The sequence below is a fragment of the Solanum verrucosum genome, unplaced genomic scaffold (assembly GCF_900185275.1).
Source record: "Solanum verrucosum unplaced genomic scaffold, falcon-dt-bn FXZP01000140.1, whole genome shotgun sequence".
In the NCBI taxonomy this organism is placed as follows: domain Eukaryota; kingdom Viridiplantae; phylum Streptophyta; class Magnoliopsida; order Solanales; family Solanaceae; genus Solanum; species Solanum verrucosum.
Genome location: NW_026020112.1, coordinates 295,157 through 314,095, shown reverse-complemented (window position 1 = coordinate 314,095; position 18,939 = coordinate 295,157). Strand labels below are relative to the sequence as shown.

The 18,939-nt window shown below is 35.1% G+C and overlaps 4 protein-coding genes and 1 non-coding gene across 5 annotated transcripts in view; 4 read left to right on the top strand and 1 right to left on the bottom strand.

Annotated features, from left to right (window-relative positions):
- The window catches only part of LOC125825590 (subtilisin-like protease), a 37,212-nt gene extending 34,350 nt beyond the window's left edge, over positions 1 to 2,862 (top strand). Inside the window, exon 2 of the mRNA XM_049504915.1 lies at positions 2,678 to 2,862. Coding sequence (XP_049360872.1) covers positions 2,678 to 2,862 — 185 coding nt within the window. The remainder of the gene's footprint in view (positions 1 to 2,677) is intronic.
- A 1,060-nt stretch (positions 2,863 to 3,922) lies between these two features.
- Positions 3,923 to 4,003, bottom strand: TRNAL-AAG (transfer RNA leucine (anticodon AAG)). Its single transcript has one exon. It is a non-coding gene; the product is annotated as a tRNA-Leu (tRNA).
- Positions 4,004 to 6,142: 2,139 nt separating this feature from the next.
- On the top strand, positions 6,143 to 11,750 carry LOC125825567 (enolase-like). Its single transcript, XM_049504891.1, has 17 exons — positions 6,143 to 6,300; positions 6,431 to 6,494; positions 7,739 to 7,803; positions 7,887 to 7,934; positions 8,107 to 8,193; positions 8,283 to 8,363; positions 8,763 to 8,864; positions 8,942 to 9,022; positions 9,560 to 9,634; positions 9,721 to 9,783; positions 9,865 to 9,942; positions 10,343 to 10,537; positions 10,700 to 10,750; positions 10,846 to 10,934; positions 11,039 to 11,090; positions 11,183 to 11,239; positions 11,335 to 11,750. The coding sequence occupies exons 1-17, from the start codon at positions 6,235 to 6,237 to the stop codon at positions 11,413 to 11,415; spliced, it is 1,335 nt and encodes a 444-aa protein (XP_049360848.1). The 5' UTR covers positions 6,143 to 6,234; the 3' UTR covers positions 11,416 to 11,750.
- A 2,253-nt stretch (positions 11,751 to 14,003) lies between these two features.
- On the top strand, positions 14,004 to 14,345 carry LOC125825589 (putative disease resistance protein RGA1). Its single transcript, XM_049504914.1, has one exon. The coding sequence runs from the start codon at positions 14,004 to 14,006 to the stop codon at positions 14,343 to 14,345; it is 342 nt and encodes a 113-aa protein (XP_049360871.1).
- Positions 14,346 to 14,348: 3 nt separating this feature from the next.
- Positions 14,349 to 18,400, top strand: LOC125825588 (putative disease resistance protein RGA3). The gene is made up of 3 exons (XM_049504913.1): positions 14,349 to 16,243; positions 16,327 to 17,758; positions 18,389 to 18,400. The coding sequence occupies exons 1-3, from the start codon at positions 14,349 to 14,351 to the stop codon at positions 18,398 to 18,400; spliced, it is 3,339 nt and encodes a 1,112-aa protein (XP_049360870.1).
- The last annotated feature ends 539 nt before the right edge of the window (positions 18,401 to 18,939 follow it).

Below are 18,939 nucleotides of genomic sequence, written 5' to 3'. Positions count from 1 at the left end.
ACTTGGAAAATCTATGGTCAAACGGGTCCTTAGTGTAGTTTTTTTTTCTGTTTTACCAAGAAAATTAAACGGCAGACGTTAATCTGTTAACGTCTAGATTTTAACATAAAACAGAAGTTTTTCTTACACTTTATAAAACAAAAAATTTTCTTCCACTTTATAAAGTGGAAATTTTCTTAAACTTTACAAAATGGAAGTTTTTCTTGTACTTTATCTTTCTTAAATAGATTTTGAGTATAGACTCTTGTTGATATTCTATTTTATTTTATTTTCTAATTATTTTTTATTGGGTCCACGGGTCGGGCCTACCCATATTGCTCAACCCCCTGCAGATCAGCGGGTTTATTCAGGTCAGGCTAAAAAGTCTTTTTCTTAAATGGACTCCAAAAATCTTAGCACAACCCTATTAAATCACGGGTTAGGCCAAGCAGACCCAACGGATCTAGCCCATATCGACGTAAAGCCCGACTATTCTATTCTTATTTTCAGTCAACTAATTAACCATCATAATAATTATTTTCTCTATTCAAGTTAATGTTACAGTTAGAATAAGTTAATATGGATAATTTTGCAGAAAGCTGAATTCCTGACCATAATGAATTAAATATGATCAAGTCAAGATTATGTTTAATGAACTTAGTACTATATATATGCACATCTTGCTGAATGTGATAATCACCTAAACAAAATATGGATCTGAAATTCATCTCTACCTTTCTCTGCTTTGTCCTGCTTCATTCATCAAAAATATTTGGTGATAATTTCACAAATCAAAGTGATTTAGAAATTTATATAGTACATCTTGAATTTCATGATCAACCTTTCTCAAATTCCAAAGATGTACTTCTCTGGCATCAATCATTTTTGCCTACAAATTTGAATCACTCATCGCGCATTCTATATTCTTATCGTCATGTATTCAATGGTTTTGCTGCTATGTTGTCATCAGGCGAAGTGAGAGAAATGGAAAAGAAGCCTGGTTTCTTGTCAGCGCGTCCCGAACGAATATTTCAGTTGCACACCACACATAGTCCAAGTTTCCTAGGCTTGCACCAGAATGTTGGTTTGTGGAATGCATCAAATTCAGGTAAAGGTGTGATTATTGGTTTATTAGATAGTGGAATTACTCCTCAACATCCTTCGTTTAATGATAATGGAATGCCTAATCCACCTGATAAATGGAAAGGTAAATGTGAGTTCAATGTTACAAATTGTAATAAGAAGCTTATTGGAGCAAGAAATTTTGTGCAACCTAGTACGTTCCCTACAGATGAAATTGGCCACGGAACACTTACCTCAAGCATAGCTGCGGGGAACTTTGTGGATGGTGCCAATTATTATGGTAATGCTAATGGCACGGCTGTTGGCATTGCGCCCCGAGCCCATGTGGCCATGTACGAAGTCTGTGCAGCAATTTTTTGTAGAGAATCCAATATTATAGCTGGTTTTGATGCTGCAATTGAAGACGGTGTAGATGTGATTGCCATTTCAATTGGAGCAACTCAGCCTCAGCCTTTTTATGGTGATGCTATAGCTATTAGCACGTATAGCGCGATGGAGAAGGGGATTTTTGTAAGTTCCTCTGCAGGAAATCATGGGCCAGATAGTGGTACTGTGATGAACGGGGCCCCGTGGATTCTCACAGTTGGTGCTAGCACAACAGATAGAAAGATAAGCGCCGTTGCAGTTCTGGGTAATGGAGCTGAATATGAAGGTGAATCAGCCTTTCAACCAACGAATTTTTCTCAAAAAATTTTACCACTTGTGAATGGCAAGGGTTGTGAATCATTGAATTCAAGCAATGTCAAGGGTAAAATAGTGGTGTGTGATAGAAGCGGTGGCTTGTACTCTAGAATGAGCCAAGGAAGATTAGTGAAACTTGTCGGTGGTGCTGGCATGATTCTCATTAATAATAAGAGACTTGGCTCTACAATATTCTCAGATTATGATGTCGTTCCCACGACACAGGTTGGTTACAATGATGGACTAGAGATCATAAACTATATGAAATCAACATCAACACCAGTTGGAACGATATCATTTAGGGGAACGACATTTGGAGACAAGCACGCTCCAGCAGTTACTTACTTTTCTTCTAGAGGACCATTTATGCCGAGTCAGGGCATACTAAAGCCTGACATTATTGGCCCTGGATTGAATATCCTTGCAGCGTGGCCAGACCCTACAGCAGGCCAGATGTTTGTCCTCTTTTATGGAACGTCGATGGCTTGCCCTCATCTTGCAGGAGTTGCAGCATTGTTAAAGAATGCACATCCAAATTGGTCTCCAGCTGCAATTAAATCCGCAATCATGACCACAGCTGACATCGTCAACCTTGGAAACGATCCAATTCTGGACGAGACACTTGAACTTGCTGATCTATTTACAATCGGATCAGGGCATGTGAATCCATCAAGAGCAAATGATCCAGGACTCGTTTATGACATCCAGCCCAAAGATTACATCCCATACTTATGTGGCTTGAATTATACAGATGATCAAGTCAGTATCATTGTGAAAAAGAAGGTACATTGTACAACAAGCATACCTCAATCAGAGTTGAACTATCCGTCATTTTCTATTCCTAAGGAATCAAGTGCTCAAACTTATACAAGGACTGTGACTAACGTCGGAGAAGCAAGTTCAGCTTACACAGTTGAAGTATTTGGGCTCACAGGCGTCGAGGTGACTGTTCAACCTAAAATCTTGAAATTTACAGCGTTGAATCAGAAGGCGTCGTATAATGTAACAGTTAAGTCATTAGATCTTACAGGGCATTCCCAAGGGTACATAATTTGGTCTTCTGATAGGTATTCTGTTAGAAGTCCAATAAAAGTATTTCCCCATATCAGTGTGATGTAATTCATTGGATTTGTTATGTGGAAAAAATTATTCAATATAAATGGAAAAGAAAATTATGGATAAGTAACAAGTAATTATAGAACTGTCATTTTTATTCTCTCTTTAGCTACTTGTGAATTAGCATTCATCACAAGAATACAAGTGAATGATAGAATTTAGAAGAAAAGATAAACCTCACACGACCTCGACTAATTCAGATTTTCATTTTGTAAGGCCAATTAAAAGAAAAGTGCTCTCTAACATAACTTACTATACATATGGCTTGAAATTTGAATTTGAGGCCTCGTCATCTTTATTCTTATACGACAAGTATGAAGTTATAATTTTGTTAATACTTCTTCAAGGCTACTCGTTAATTAGCATTCATCTAAAGGATACTAGTGCGTGAATGATAATTTAGAAGAAATGATAAACCTCATGACTTGACTCGATTAATCTAGATTTGCATTGCTTAAGGCTAATTAAGAAAAAAAAAACTTTGTAACATAAATTTTATTTTTGACACATGGCTTATATTCGGAGCCTCATTATCTTTATTCTTATATAAGACAAGTATGAAGTTATAATTTTGTTAAACTTCTTAAAGGTCATTCTCAAGTTATAAAATTCAAATAGACTCGATTAATCAAGATTTGCATTGCGTATGGCCAATTAAAAGAAAAATACTCTCTAACATAATTATTTTTTTTATACACAAGGTTTGTATTCGAGGCCTCATCATCTTTATTCTTTTACGACAAGTATCAAGTTATAACTTTGTTAATTCTTCTGAAAGGTCATTCTCAAATTGTAAAATGCTAATAGCTATTCATTTCTAGACGTTTATAGTTTGGGGTCACAAAAAAAGTATTTCAAATGAAGTATAGATTATATACATGTAAAGAATTTATTAAAGTACGAGTATAATTAAAAAATATAAATATAAAATGCAAATAGCTATTCAAGAATTTATTAAAGTAAAAGTATAATTAAAAAATATAAATATAAAATGCAAATAGCTATTCATTAGATGTTTATAGTTTGGGTCACAAGAGAGTGATTACAAATATAAAAATTCAAATGTTGAGAGTGGGATTTGAACCCACGCCCTTTCGGACCAGAACCTTAATCTGGCGCCTTAGACCAACTCGGCCATCTCAACATCTGTTTTAATAGATTTCATGTGATTTATATAGATGCAAATTTTAAAATAATCAAAGTTAGGGTAACGTGAAGAAGTAAAGAAAATTGAAAAGAGAGAAAAACAAAAGAAGAAGAAAATTAAAAAGCTTGGAACCTCCTAATAAGTCCCTACCATGTACAAAGATATTGAATATCGAAAAAAAATATATGCATTTTTTAACTTTCTAAAAACCTAGTCAGACATGTTAAGAAAATGTTTGGCTAAGTTGATAGGCTAATCAAACAAACTTATAAATATACTTTAATGTATTTACGTATTTAATAAAAATCATAATATTTATATATTACATAATTATAAATTAAAATCATTATAACTCATAAGTGACAATATCTCACACAAGGCAACCATAGAACTCTTGATTTTTAGTACACGGGAGGAGGAGATGGGACAAGAAAAGAAATTGCATATTTTCATCGAAAAATATATTTTAGGAAAATAAATGAGTTTTTTTAGTTAGTATTATTCTGTGTTTGATAATCAAACAAAATAGATTATTCTAAAATATTTATATATAATCTAGATAAATATCATAAAATATGAGGATGGAGGTGGAAGTGAAGGTAGGGGTGGATACTACGAGAGTGATAGTAAAAATAAGGTGTGTCAGAGATTGAGAATGACACCATTATAAAATTTTCTTTTTAAAAGAAACATTAGAAAAGTTATTTTCCTTATTTTAAAAAAATAATATTTTCATAATAAATTGTTCATATTAACACATTGTTAGTTTATTATGAGAAACATTTATAAGGAGTAGAATATAGTGCAATACTAATCCGATATTTTATGGCCTTAAATCAAATAAATGGAATATGTAGTCGTTTGATTATTGATTAAAGACTAAAGTTATACAAATATTTAGTAACAAATTTCAATTGATTTTTTGTTTGAAGTTATAATTTTTTATTCAAAATTGATATAAACAAGCTCCAATCAATTTTAGCTTTAGATTCACTTCAACTTTTTCATCATTTAATATTGGCAATTTTTTTTTAAAAATATTTTGTGTTTGATTTTTAACTAAATTTAAATCGCGCACAACAAAATTCATTCTAGGAGTGATGCCCCATTCGACATCTTTAATTTAGGGTGAATCAGTCTCAGTACTTTTTGCACCCAACTGATGTTGGTTTCACGAATTCATTTTCAATAGCTTATATATATCGAGGGTAGAATTGTTCAAAATCGAACCAAAACCAACAATCCAAGAATTGTTCAAAATCGAACCAAAACCAACAATCCAAACTGGAAAAAAAGTTATTTATTTATCGATATAATTTGTTATTGGTTCACGATTTTGGTAACCGTTTGATTTTTTTTAATTATCGAATTATTGATTCTTAACGTTTAGAGGTTTGTGTTTAATGGGTTAACCAATAACCCTATAGTAAAGGGAAAATGCATAAGTATCTCCAGCCTATGTCCAAAATTCCTGAGACACACCTAACATTTACTAAGGTCCTATTACCCCTCCCCTCTCCCCCAGAACTTATTTTTTAATTAATTTTCTACCCATTTTCTGCCTACGTGGCACTATCCTTGAAAAAATTGTTGGGCCCACAAGATAGTGCCACGTAAGCTGAAAAGGGGTAGAAAATTATATATAAAATAAGTTCGGGGGTAATAGGACATTAGTAAAGGTTAAGTGTGTCTCAGAGATTTTGGGCATAGGCTGGGGGATACTTATGCATATTCCCTATAGTAAATAAAATAACATTTATGCCATTTGATATAAAAAAATCTTTAACTTAAAGTTCAATTTCATATTTTTATTTCTGGTTATCTCAAACTCTCGATTATTCCACAATATGACTGTGTTTGTTTTTGAACAAGATGCAATATGACAACTCATTTACATGATTCATTATTTGTCACCTTGTTTCTAATTAATTTTCAATGTTTTTTTATATAAAGCCTTAACTTTTAAATTCATAAATAAACTGATGATAACGATTAATAACCAATAAATTAATATCTTAATTATTTTATAATAATTTAATATGATAATAAGCATAAAATCGAACCGACTTATACACGACCTAATCGTGGGAAACGTTAAGAGATCCATCGGAACCCATCCAACGGTGGTAATTATACTACCTTTCTCTACAAATTCGTGGCGTATCTTCTCACTATTCTCACAAACAACCAACACCTTCGAACGCATATCCCAAACTCATACCTTACTCATGGCAACTATCAAGTCCGTCAAGGCTCGTCAGATCTTCGATAGCCGCGGTAATCCAACGGTTGAGGTTCGTTCTACTTCAGATCTCCTTCGATTTCAGCATTTTTCCATGTTTTCTGTATCACATTGTCGTTTTTCGATCCGATTCTGATGGTTTTTTGATAGTTTACTTTTTGTTTGTTGTGTACATGTTTTAGGTTGATGTTCATCTATCAAATGGCCTCTGGGAGAGAGCTGCGGTTCCTAGTGGCGCATCAACAGGTGAAAATCTGTTTATATTCGTTGTATTAGTTGATTATTATTTTTTTCGTTGTAACTGAATGTACTGGTTTGGCTGTGTTTATACAGATATGCAAAGCCAATGATTAAATTATGTGTTTTAAAGTGATGATTTGTTTAATGTTTGTCTCATTTTTTCGGTGGGATTAGGCTTGGTGTGAGTATGGAAGCACCGTGTCCGTGGTAGTATTAGTTCATATACTTGTAGGGGTGGTTTGGTTTGAAAATGAGTTATGATGGGATAAGTTATGTTGAGATAAGTTATGTTGGGATTAGTTATGATGGGATAAGTTGTGTTGAGATTATTTTTTATTGAGTGTTTGGTTTGTTGTATTCAAAATAATAAATTTTAAGAATAATTTATTTGTTTACAAAAATGCCCCTCATTAATGTAAAAAGTGATAGAACAAAAGGGTTGAAAGAGACATTTTTGTCATTTACCTATTTTATCCCGGGATAAGTTATCCCGGGATTACTATACCACCCAAGGAGAGGGATAACTTATCCCGGTACTAATTATTAATCCCGGGATAAGTTATCCCGAACTTGCCAACCAAACAACAAAATAAGCGGTACTATAATTTAATCCCGGGACTATTTGGTACTATCCCTCACACCAAACGACCCCGTAGTTTCTTGTTTTTGATATTTGTTACCATCTGTTGTCTATTGCATTTCAGTTTACAGTGCTATTTCGTTGTTGTTGTTGTTCATTTGTGTGTAGGCTACTTTCCTTATTAATTGACATGTTTTATTTCCTTTTTCATAACTATTTTGATTTGCTGCACTACACTCTATCCTACCTAGAACCCCACTTTTGGGATTATACTGGGTATGTTGTTTGCTTGTTGATGTCATCCTTTACATGTTATGAGTTTCTGTTTGGCTGTTTAAGTAAGAAAAGTGGCCAACCTTTGGTCTCTTTGTAGGAAAATTTCTTTAATATCGATGTTTTCCTTGGAATCTCTTGAAATTTGAACCACTCATATCTAGAAGGGTATTGCATGACAATGCACTGTTTTTGATCAGCTTGATCCTATTTCCGGTTGTAGCACCTTTTAGATGGTGAAGATATATATTATTAGATGTTGTTAAGTGCCACTGATCCAAGAATAACGTAGTTCAGTTTGGATGAAATGCGAAGTGTGTGTTTTATTTCTTGACATTGTTGATTGGTAGCTCCTTCTCTGACTATCTTGAATTAAATGTCTTCATTCATTTGATAGGAATATATGAAGCCCTTGAATTGAGAGATGGAGAGTCTGAGTACCTTGGGAAGGGTGTTTCAAAGGTTGGTATTGCATCTCAAAACACGTAATTGGTTGATTTTGCCGTTCACTGCTAACTGCTCGCTTACCTTTTCCACCCATGTAGGCCGTAAACAATGTCAACTCAATCATTGGCCCTGCTCTTATTGGCAAGGTATGTCTCCTCTTATAATTTCTTTTACCTTTGAAAAAGATATTTCTTGCAAAAACTATTCTGATGGTTATTTTCTTGGTGTGAAGGAATACCATAATGCTTCCTATTTTTGTAGTGAGCAATGATAGTTGTTTTTATACCTGATATGTGAGTGTGTTTTCTTGCTTTGCAGGATCCGACTGATCAGACTGGTGTCGATAACTATATGGTTCATCAACTAGATGGAACTCAAAATGAGTGGGGTTGGTGCAAGCAAAAGGTATACAAGAAGAAACTTAACATTAAGTCATGTGTAACTATCAGAAGTGCACAAATTACCAATTTGCCTGTGTTGGCCTTTTTTGACAGCTTGGTGCAAATGCCATCCTTGCTGTGTCACTTGCAGTCTGTAAAGCTGGTGCTGCTGTCAAGAAAATTCCGCTTTATAAGGTATATCACGCAAAAAAAAAATTTATGGAGTTCAATGTTCACTTTTGCCAGTAATCTACTCTTTAAATCTTCTGTTGCCAATTAAGCCGAGTTCAAATGAAAGAGATTGACCCAATTCCTATATCCATTTCTTCTTCGATCTTCAATGTGGGAACATTTTTATATTTTGAATTTATTATTCAAATATGTGGTTAACTTTCTACTGATTAAATTTTGGTCTATTGATACTCTATTGATACTATCTCTATTACTATTCTGTTTTAGTTCTCCATGATGGCCATTTATTTGCCCAAATAGGAAATAGAAAACATCCAAGTCTACATTCTCTTCTTTACTTATATATGGTTAGAAAAAGTAGTCTGTTTCGATGTTACAATTTGAGCTGCCTTCTCTTTGCAGCATATTGCCAATTTGGCGGGTAACAAAAAGTTGGTTTTGCCTGTTCCTGCTTTCAACGTCATCAATGGTGGGTCCCATGCTGGAAACAAACTTGCAATGCAGGCATGTATTTTCTCCTGTTAAACGATGTAGTTAAATGATGCTTAAATAAAAGATTACTTATTAGTTGTTATTTGCAGGAATTTATGATTCTTCCTGTTGGAGCTTCTAGTTTTAAGGAGGCCATGAAGATGGGTTGTGAAGTGTATCACCATTTGAAGGTTTCACACAGTTGTTCTAGCTTCTATTCCCTTGGTATTTATTTGTTTCAAAGTCAAAGCATAGAGGATGAGTTGTTCTTTTCTTTTCCTTTTTCTTTCTTTGAGGTCCATTAGGTTAGAAAATACAGTGCTCCCTATGCCATATTTTATGTGATAGTCTTTCCTTTTTAGTTTCTCACAGAAAGACTTTTACCTTTCTATATTAAGAAACTATGTAATCTATCCATCTTCATTTTACCCTTACTGAAATAACTTTTAGATTCCATTTGATGGACCTGTTCTACCTTTTCTCAGTTGAGAGAATGGTAAAAAATATGCACAACTTTTGTGACCTCTCACTTAATTGTTGGTGCTAACTACAATTTTGGTATTTCGCATATTCTTAGCTTATGTGTCAAAAGTCTTTATTTCTTGAACTCTGGGCACATCCTAACTACGCTGCATAAAATGGGACCAAGGGGGTATTAAATTTGTTTATATGAAATCCTTTTTCTTTTACTTGTATCAGTAGCTGATGACAGTTTACTCTAATTCTAGGCTGTGATTAAGAAGAAATATGGCCAGGATGCAACAAATGTTGGTGATGAGGGTGGTTTCGCTCCTAATATCCAGGTGAAGTATAAATATATGCTGATGAATGGCATACTGTTGAATGGTTACCCTTTTACATCACATGACTATGGCTTTTGAAATTTCAGGAGAACAAGGAGGGTCTTGAATTGCTCAAGACTGCCATCGAAAAAGCAGGTTATACTGGCAAAGTAAGCTCTCAACTGTGTTTAAATCAGACCTTTTTCCAACTGCTTTTAATAATATAGAAGCTAAGATTATTTTCCTTTTAGGTTGTTATCGGAATGGATGTTGCAGCATCTGAATTCTATGGAAAGGACAAAACTTATGATTTGAACTTCAAAGAAGAGGTATATCCTTTCTGATTATTCCTAGTAGTGCATTTGAATAGTAATTTTAGTGGCCTTCTTTCACTATCAGTTGACACTTAGAGGTTTTGTCTCCGTTAAGAATGTTGAACTGGATTTTCTGCGTTAACATGAATCTGTAATCTTGATGGTTCCTGAAGCCACATCAACTTAAAATTGGGAAACTGATAAATTAGGCTTTTTTGACCATCTCTTTTGGTGAAAACCCTTTCTCAGAACTCAGCAATAGAGATTAATCAGTAATAACCACTAACTGGGGATTTCTAGCTACTTGGGAAATGGATATTCAAGTGAGCTGGAAATTGTAGGACTCTCTATTGAGGTAGTTTCATGTTTGATTTATTATCTAATCTGATTTGCTTCAATTGTTTCATCTTTGCAGAATAACAATGGCTCCCAAAAGATCTCAGGTGACCAGCTCAAAGATTTGTACAAGTCATTTGTGTCTGAGTACCCTATTGTTTCGATAGAAGATCCATTTGACCAAGATGACTGGGAGACCTATGCTAAGCTCACTGCTGAGATTGGGGAGAAAGTACAAATTGTAGGAGATGACCTTCTTGTCACCAATCCTAAGGTAAAACTGAAGTGTTATACAACTAGTTGTCATTTTCTTGCTTATAGCTGCATTAGATGTTCCATCATTAAGGAAAATGGGTAGAGCTCCTGGTTCTTGTGTGTACGTGTTACTTTCTCAATGCTTTTCGAAACCATGTAATTATTAGTTGTATCTGTGCAGAGAGTTGCCAAGGCAATCAGCGAAAAGACTTGCAATGCACTTCTTCTTAAGGTATTTGTCACATCATCTAAGTTGGCCATATTGATGGTATGTCCTCTTAATTTGGAGACAACTGTTGAAATATTTCATTCTGATTTTGTGTGCAGGTTAACCAAATTGGCAGCGTGACTGAGAGTATTGAAGCTGTGAAAATGTCTAAGCAAGCTGGTTGGGGTGTAATGACTAGCCACCGCAGGTAAGGAGATCATGATCCTCTGCAATAGGCTTGCAGAAAGAGGAAATTCAGTTATGTTTTGTTGTTTATGACACTTGTTAATGATCTTTGGGTATTTGGTGCAGTGGGGAGACAGAGGATACCTTCATTGCTGATCTTGCTGTTGGTTTGTCAACGGTAATTTCGTAAATGCACTTTTGTCTAATCTAATTTATAGTCAACTCGGAGTAGTCTTTGGTATCAATTGTGTATTTCCCGGATTCTTGTAGGGACAAATCAAAACTGGAGCTCCCTGCAGATCAGAACGTCTTGCAAAGTACAACCAGGTACTTACCCCAATAGTACAGTTTACTTTGATGGTATTACTATTCTCTGGCGCTTCTTTCTGTAGTCAGTTCTGATTTCTCATTCATTCCATCAGCTCTTGAGAATTGAAGAGGAACTTGGTTCAGATGCTGTATATGCCGGAGCAAGCTTCCGCACCCCTGTTGAACCGTACTAACTAGGACTCTCTTGGGCTGACCAAATTCCCAGTGTGGAAATGGTCATTCTAGGACCTGTGATCGATTTTCACATTGCAACTTTTAACAGTTATGTTCTGATGTTTTGAGCCTTGACAATTCTGAACTGAGAAAAAGTTCTCGTAATATCTTATTTCTGAGTTTTGACTGCTGGGAATGCAGTTTGTAGTAGTACTTCAAGATTTTTGATGTTTTGGTTTTGCCATCACAGTTTTTTCCTTGCTAAATTGTAACACATTGTGGATTATACCCCAATCCACTGATAGTGCCTTTCATTAATTGAGTCGCCATGATGAAAACAACATATTCGGTGAAATTCCGCAAGTACGGTATGAGATGTTGATGAATTCAATTGCGTCTGTTTCATCCTATGATGTAAGAACAAAACTTTTCTGAATAGAATTACAGTTAGGCATTGGAATCACTCTGTCATAATTCATTTACAAAATTTATGTCCATGCATTGGAACCACTCTCTGTCATAATTCATTTTTCGTAAAATCGAAATTATATATATATTGTTAACGTTTGAAGAAATTACATGTCTTTCGCGAGTATTATTGAAAAAATAAATGAGGCCACAAAAGACAATTATTGAAAGTTACATGGGTCTGTTTGTCTTTATCCTAAAATCTTGTTTTAAGGAAAATGTAAAACAAGGGAGGGTTTAGCAATATCTCAGGCCGCAACAGTGTGTTACTAATCGTGTCCAAAATGGTATTTGGATGACTCAGTTGATTTGAAGGATGGTTATCCACATGGATGATTTTGAATCTATTCCCCTTCAATGTTTGTTGAATCAAGTTTGTTGCATAGAGCTTGCCAAGTACGATTTTCATTTTGTTGCATAGGACTTGCCAAGTATGTTTCCATTCTATATGTGATTTGCAGGTTATTGCACAATGAGGGCTCACCCAATATGCACAAAGTGCTCACTCAAAGAATAGAGGTTGTGACAGAGTGTAGCGGTTGCGGTTTATGTGAGACATGCCTTATACCTTTATCCCAATATACTTGATACAAGTTTTGTACTGTAAATAATAAATTTAAATGACACATATATTATTGGATTTTCTATGTGTTATAAAATAAAAAACAAAACATACAAAATAAAAGTAACTACTGATATTTTAATTAGGAATTAATCTAAGGAAATGCAAAAGTCATTAACATTTTAATTAAAATGATATGATTTTAATATTTAAATTAAATAGTTAAATGTTTTATAGAATTTTAATTTATAGTAAGGTAAACCGTAATTTAACTTTTAACTTTTTTTGTTCCTACTTATAGGATGATATGATATGGTGATGCATGAAAAATAAAAACTAAATTGATAAATCTATTGAATTGCATCATAATCAACTCAAATGCCACTAGAAGTCACAAAACCTTGTTTCGACTCAAATACACATACATAAAGTAAGGGGAAAAAATAAACTTGTTATAATTTAATTACATAAAGAAACATATTTTATTTGGATATGTCAAAATGAAATTTTTTTATTAAGAAGAATTCTAATAAAACTTGATGTTGCAATATACTTAAACTAATTCTTCTTTGGAAAGATTAAAGCTTCTAAAATGAAAAAAAAATTATCTAAAAAATCTATCATAATTTCAATATTAGCATTTTCCTTCCTTTTTTTTTTCTTTTCAAATGATTTTTTTAGGAAGCCTAAGATCATCCATTAGCTATTGTCTCTGATGATGACAGAAGTCTTCTGAACAAAATTGTTGAGTTCGATTTGATTAGTTTAATTAATTAATTTTCGAGTTTAATTAGTTGGATCATAACAAACCATCAGTTGATGGTAGAGTGGTGGACACCCAGAGAAGACCAATTTTGATTGGCACTGGGTTTGTATGCTAAGGCTTCCCCTCCAGCCCTATAATAATGAAACGGCCAAGATTTCCATGTAAGGTATGCCTCTTACACCAAAATCACAACTTTTTCGCAGCATAAGTTTACCTGTTTGTATCATAATATACCATAAGTTATGAACTAAAGGAATAGTAAGTTATGGCAATGCCCCTCATATTGAAATAACAAATAGCTTTCCCATGATATAAGTTTACATGTTCGTATCATAATATTCCACAAGTTATGTGTATGTCGAGAGCCGGGAGGGCATAATGCAAAAAATAAAATAAAAGTTATGTAAACTTATACGGAGCGAATTAGGTCTGGACAGATATATTTTGGTCCTCCAAATTTTCATAAAATGAGAAGCAGGAGCAATAATTAAACACCAGTCTGTTTGAAGGGCAATACGATGTAAAAACTTGATTTGAATGTGACTTCCTTTTTGGTATCCTTATTTTCTTGTGGCAGACTCATAACATACTGTCATTCATTAGAAACAAAAACAACACATAAATTATTTATTTTAAAGGATGATTAGCTGTTAATCAAAAAAAAAATATTCTTTATTCAAATTATTGTCTATGAATTATTCTCTTTCTTGTAGAGGCCGGCAAACAACAAGCAAAAGAATACTTATGCAAGAAGTTTAAGAAGATTTTGGTGTATAGAGGAAGAAAACAACTTTGTAAAGAGCATTGCAACGATGGCCGATCTTGTAATTGGTGCTACTGTTAAAGTTGTGCTTGATAAACTGCTTTCTCTCACTATTGAGGAGGCCAAGAGTTTAAGGAACTGCAAGAAAAATCTAAGAATTCTGACAAAATATGTATCCATGATTCAAGCTCTCATTCATGATGCTGAAAGACGACAAGTTGATGATCAGGCTGTTGAACAATGGCTCAAAATGCTTGAGAGAGTTGCTGAAGATGCTGAAAACGTGTTTGACGAATTCAGATATGAATATCTCAAAGCACAAGTGAAGAACATCCGAACCAAACTAATGGAAAAGGTCAGCAGCTTCTTTTCTCATACTGCTTTTAAGTAAAAAATGTCGCGAAAAATAAACAACATCAATGAAGAGTTGAAGGCTATCAATCAGTTAGCCAATGACCTCGGTCTCAAACCACTGATGGTTCCTTCTCAGAAAATACTTCCAATTCGAGAAACAGATTCCTTAGTTGTTGCTTCGGATGTTGTTGGTAGAGACAAAGATGTTGCTGAAATAAAAGAGAAGATTTTGAACATGAGAAAGGATGCTGTTCTGTGCACCATTCCCATAGTGGGTATGGGGGGTTTAGGGAAAACTACTCTGGCTAAGAGAATTTTCAATGACCAACACATCAAGCAGCAGTTCGAAAAGAGAGTTTGGTTGTGCCTACCTGAAATGGTAGAAACTAAGAGCTTTCTTGAACTGATCCTCGAATCATTGACAAAGAGGAAAGTTGAGGTCCAAAGCAGAGATATAATAGTCAAGACGCTACAAGATGCATTGGGAGAAAAAAAGTATTTGCTTGTCCTGGATGATTTGTGGCATGTTGACTCTACATCATGGCATGAGTTCATGGACACCTTGAGAGGAATAAATACATCCAGAGGAAACTGCATTCTCGTGACTACTCGTATCAAACAAGTGGCATCCACAGTAGCAGTAAATCTTCATATGTTGGGGAAATTAACAGACTATCATTGTTGGTCCATTTTCAAACAAAGAGTATTTGTTGATGGGGAAGTTCCGGAGGAAATACTGAGCATAGAGAACAAGATAGTTGAAATGTGTCAAGGTCTACCGTTGGCTGCAAGTGTGTTGGGAGGCCTCTTATGCAACAAGGAAAAACATGAATGGCGGGCAGTTCTTGATGGAAATCCCCTTGTTGCGGGGGAAGATGATAACGGGGAAAATAGCATAAAGAAGATCCTAAAACTCAGCTATGATTATCTACCATCTCCACATCTGAAAAAGTGTTTTGCTTACTTTGCCATTTTTCCAAAAGATTTTGAGTTTGAAAAGGACCAGCTTATCCAACTCTGGATGGCAGAAGGTTTTCTCGGTCCATCTCAAGAGACCACTTTGATGGAAGACGTTGGGAACAAGGTTTTTCAACTTTTGTTGCAAAATTCCTTGCTGCAAGATGTTAAGCTAGATGATCTGAACAAAATAAAATACTGTAAGATGCATGATCTTGTGCATGATTTGGCTGGAGATATTTTAAAGTCTAAACTATTTGATCAAAAGAGTATTGGAGGAGAAAATCTTTCTCAAGTCCGATACTTTGGATGGGACTCACCAAGTGATCAAATAGATAAGATAAACGAGTCAGGACGTTTGTGCACATTGTTCTGGAAAAGAATTATATCTGAAAAACTGTTGTTGAGCTTTCAGTTCTTGAGAGTTTTAAATTTGTCCAGGTCAGGCATCAAGGTATTGTCAGCCAAAATCGGCAAGCTAATATACTTGAGATATCTTGATCTCTCCAGCACTGAGATCAAAGCCTTGCCCAACTCCATTTGCAAGCTCTACAATTTGCAAACATTTAGAATCAATAGTTGTTACTCACTTAGGAAGCTTCCAGAAGAAATGGCAAATATGATAAGTTTGAGACACATATATTGCGACTTTCATTACCAAACATATCTTGATTTTGCGGGTTGGAGATCAAGGTTTATAGGTAATTATCAGTTTCAGATGCCACTTAATATGGGGCAATTGACTAGTCTTCAGACACTACAGTTTTTCTATGTAGGTTTAGAGACAGGTCGTCGAATAGAAGAATTAGGTCATTTGAAAAACCTTAGAGGTGAATTGACGATCAAACATCTCCAATTAGTCGTAAATAAAGAAGAGGCTCGAACAGCATATTTACAGGAGAAACCAAATATCTACAAGCTGACATATTTATGGACCCATGATGAATCAGAAGGCTGTGAGATCAATGATGAGCATGTGTTGGATGGTCTTCAACCGCATCCTAACTTGAAACCTTAGCAGTAGTGGACTATTTTGGGACTAAATTTCCTTCATGGTTCAGTGAAGGATTGCTACCAAATTTGGTCAAGTTGAAATTAAGTGGCTGCAAAAGGTGCAAAGAAATTCCATCGCTTGGCCAACTGAAGTTCCTTCGGCATCTTGAGCTGATAGGATTCCTTGAATTGGAATGCCTTGGATCTACATTTTATGGCGTTGATGTTAATGATAAAGGATCAAGCAGCAATAATGGCAATATCCAAGTGTTCCCATCACTGAAAGAACTAGTATTGCAGAATATGAATAGCCTTATTGAGTGGAAGGGTGATGAAGTTGGAGTTAGAATGTTTTCTGCGCTTGAGAAGTTGAGGATCACAAAGTGTCCACTGTTAGAAGGTACCCCACGTCAATTGGAAATCCTCCGTGAATTAAGCATTGAAGGAGTTGACAGTGAAATGCCATTGTTGAACTTGTGTAGCAACTTGACATCTCTGGTAAAGCTTATTGTGACTGATGTGGAAGAGCTCACTTGTCTTCCTGATGAGATGCTACGCAATAACGTTTCTCTTCAACAACTATTGGTCACACACTGCAGAGAGTTTCGTGAATTGCCCCAAAGCCTGTACGATCTCCATTCTCTTGAGAGCTTACAAATACTCTTCTGCACCAATTTCAGTTCTCTTCCTGTTCCCAGTGTAGAGAATCGTTTGACTTCCCTCCAAAGTCTTGATTTATCACTGTGTATTGGATTGACCAGTTTACCAAGTGGAATGCTAGAGCATTGTCGGTCTCTACAGACTTTGAAGCTCAGCTGTTGTCGCAACTTAGTTTCCTTGCCTTTGCACGTATGGGAAATGCCTTCAATTTCATATTTGGGTTTATCAAATTGTCCCAAGTTGATTAGTGTACCCACAGGGGGCCTTCACCACCTCACAGGGTTAAAGGTATTGGAAATTGGTCCTTTCTCAGAGACCGTGGATTTTGAGGCATTCCAATTGATTTTTAATGGCATTCAACAACTATCGTCCCTTCGTACATTGGAGGTGTATGGATGGACGCGTTGGGATTCTCTGCCTTATCAACTTATGCAACTATCTGCCCTAACAAAGATCTGTATATATGATTTTGGAATTGAGGCTCTTCCTCATAGACTTGACAACCTTACTTCTCTTGTAACATTACATCTAATGGGGTGCCAAAGGCTACAACATGTGGACTTCTCAGATATCATGCCCAAATTACGATATCTGGAGATCCATTATTGTCTATTGTTAGAAGGTCTGTCGGATGGGCTTGGCAACCTTGTTTCTTTGGAAGAATTAAGTTTACGTAACTGCGTGAAACTACAACATCTTCCATCCAGATATGCCATGCTGCGCCTCACTAAATTATGGAAACTTCTAATTAAAGGCTGCCCGCAGTTAGAAGAAAGTTGCACCAATCGGAGTAGCCCAAACTCCCAGTGGTCCAACATTTCCCATATTCCAAAAATTGAAGTAGGTGGGAGGATAATTCAGAACTTACGTAAGTCTCTGTTTCTCTTTCACTTTCTGATCAGTTAAATTTTTAAATATTATTTTCCCCGAGTTCCAGAAAAGAAGTTATGTATGTAGTTTAACATTTTTTCTGCAATTATTTTGACATTAAAAATTGCAAAATTATTAATGAATTGCATTTGTGCTATGCTTTCAGCATTCTGCTTGTCCACTTGAACTGAATTGCTCTTTCTTCTAATTGATGCTTTCCTCCATATAATTCTTCTTCATTTTTCTTTTGCCAGAGCTTCGATCCATAATATTGATGCGAAAACTTAGGACTTCTATGGACTCCTTTTTCCTTTTTTATTTTCAGGGGACAGATTGGAACATTTTGTTAGAGAGGTTTATATAAGTTTCTTAATAGACATTCTCGTTACTTTCACTTTCATTAAAACTCTTGCGATTGAAGGACTTCAACAAAGAAAGTTACAAAAGACTGCTATTTATTGAATCTTATAGCAAAGAGTGTCCCATTGGCTCTAAAAATGTCCTTAGCAGTATCTGTTCATCTTAATAGGTCGCTGATTCTCCATTCTCGAAGATGAAAATGTGTGTGAAAACTGACTTTTACTGTTTCCTGTGTTTCAGATTGATGGTTGAAACAATGGCATGGACGTCTTATCTAAATCGTAGACTGGAAAAGATTTGACAGCAGAGGAGGCCTTTCTTGCACAATGTTCATGCTGTACCTGTCTTTCTTACAGCCCTCTTGGATTTTGTTTGTGCATAATAAACAAAAAAGTAATATAGTTTTATGTCATTTTAAGTAACTCCTACTCTCTAGAAAAAAAACTGAAACCTACGTTTGATTAATTCAAAAACCTAAGTATTATAGCTTTAATGTTTGTCTTAATTGATTGATGTTCCATGTTAGTAACTATTCTTTACAAAGCACTTCATATGCAGTGGCGGATCCAGGATTTAGAGTTCGTGGGTGCCAAATAGACTTATCGATGTGTGCAGCAATTTCCTTTTTCTTAAAAAAAAAAACTGAAACCTACGTTTGATTAATTCAAAAACCTAAGTATTATAGCTTTAATGTTTGTCTTAATTGATTGGTGTTCCATGTTAGTAACTATTCTTTACAAAGCACTTCATATGCAGTGGCGGATCTAGGATTTAGAGTTCGTGGGTGTCAA

Bases quoted from the DNA above. Each gene is read 5' to 3' on its own strand.
- LOC125825567 (XM_049504891.1), top strand. From the start codon at position 6,235: ATGGCAACTATCAAGTCCGTCAAGGCTCGTCAGATCTTCGATAGCCGC. The intron at 10,935-11,038 runs GTAAGGAGATCA...TATTTGGTGCAG, and splicing joins GTAATGACTAGCCACCGCAG to TGGGGAGACAGAGGATACCT. The intron at 11,240-11,334 runs GTACTTACCCCA...TCATTCCATCAG, and splicing joins GTCTTGCAAAGTACAACCAG to CTCTTGAGAATTGAAGAGGA.
- LOC125825589 (XM_049504914.1), top strand. From the start codon at position 14,004: ATGGCCGATCTTGTAATTGGTGCTACTGTTAAAGTTGTGCTTGATAAA.
- LOC125825588 (XM_049504913.1), top strand. From the start codon at position 14,349: ATGTCGCGAAAAATAAACAACATCAATGAAGAGTTGAAGGCTATCAAT. The intron at 16,244-16,326 runs GTTGGATGGTCT...TTCATGGTTCAG, and splicing joins GAGATCAATGATGAGCATGT to TGAAGGATTGCTACCAAATT.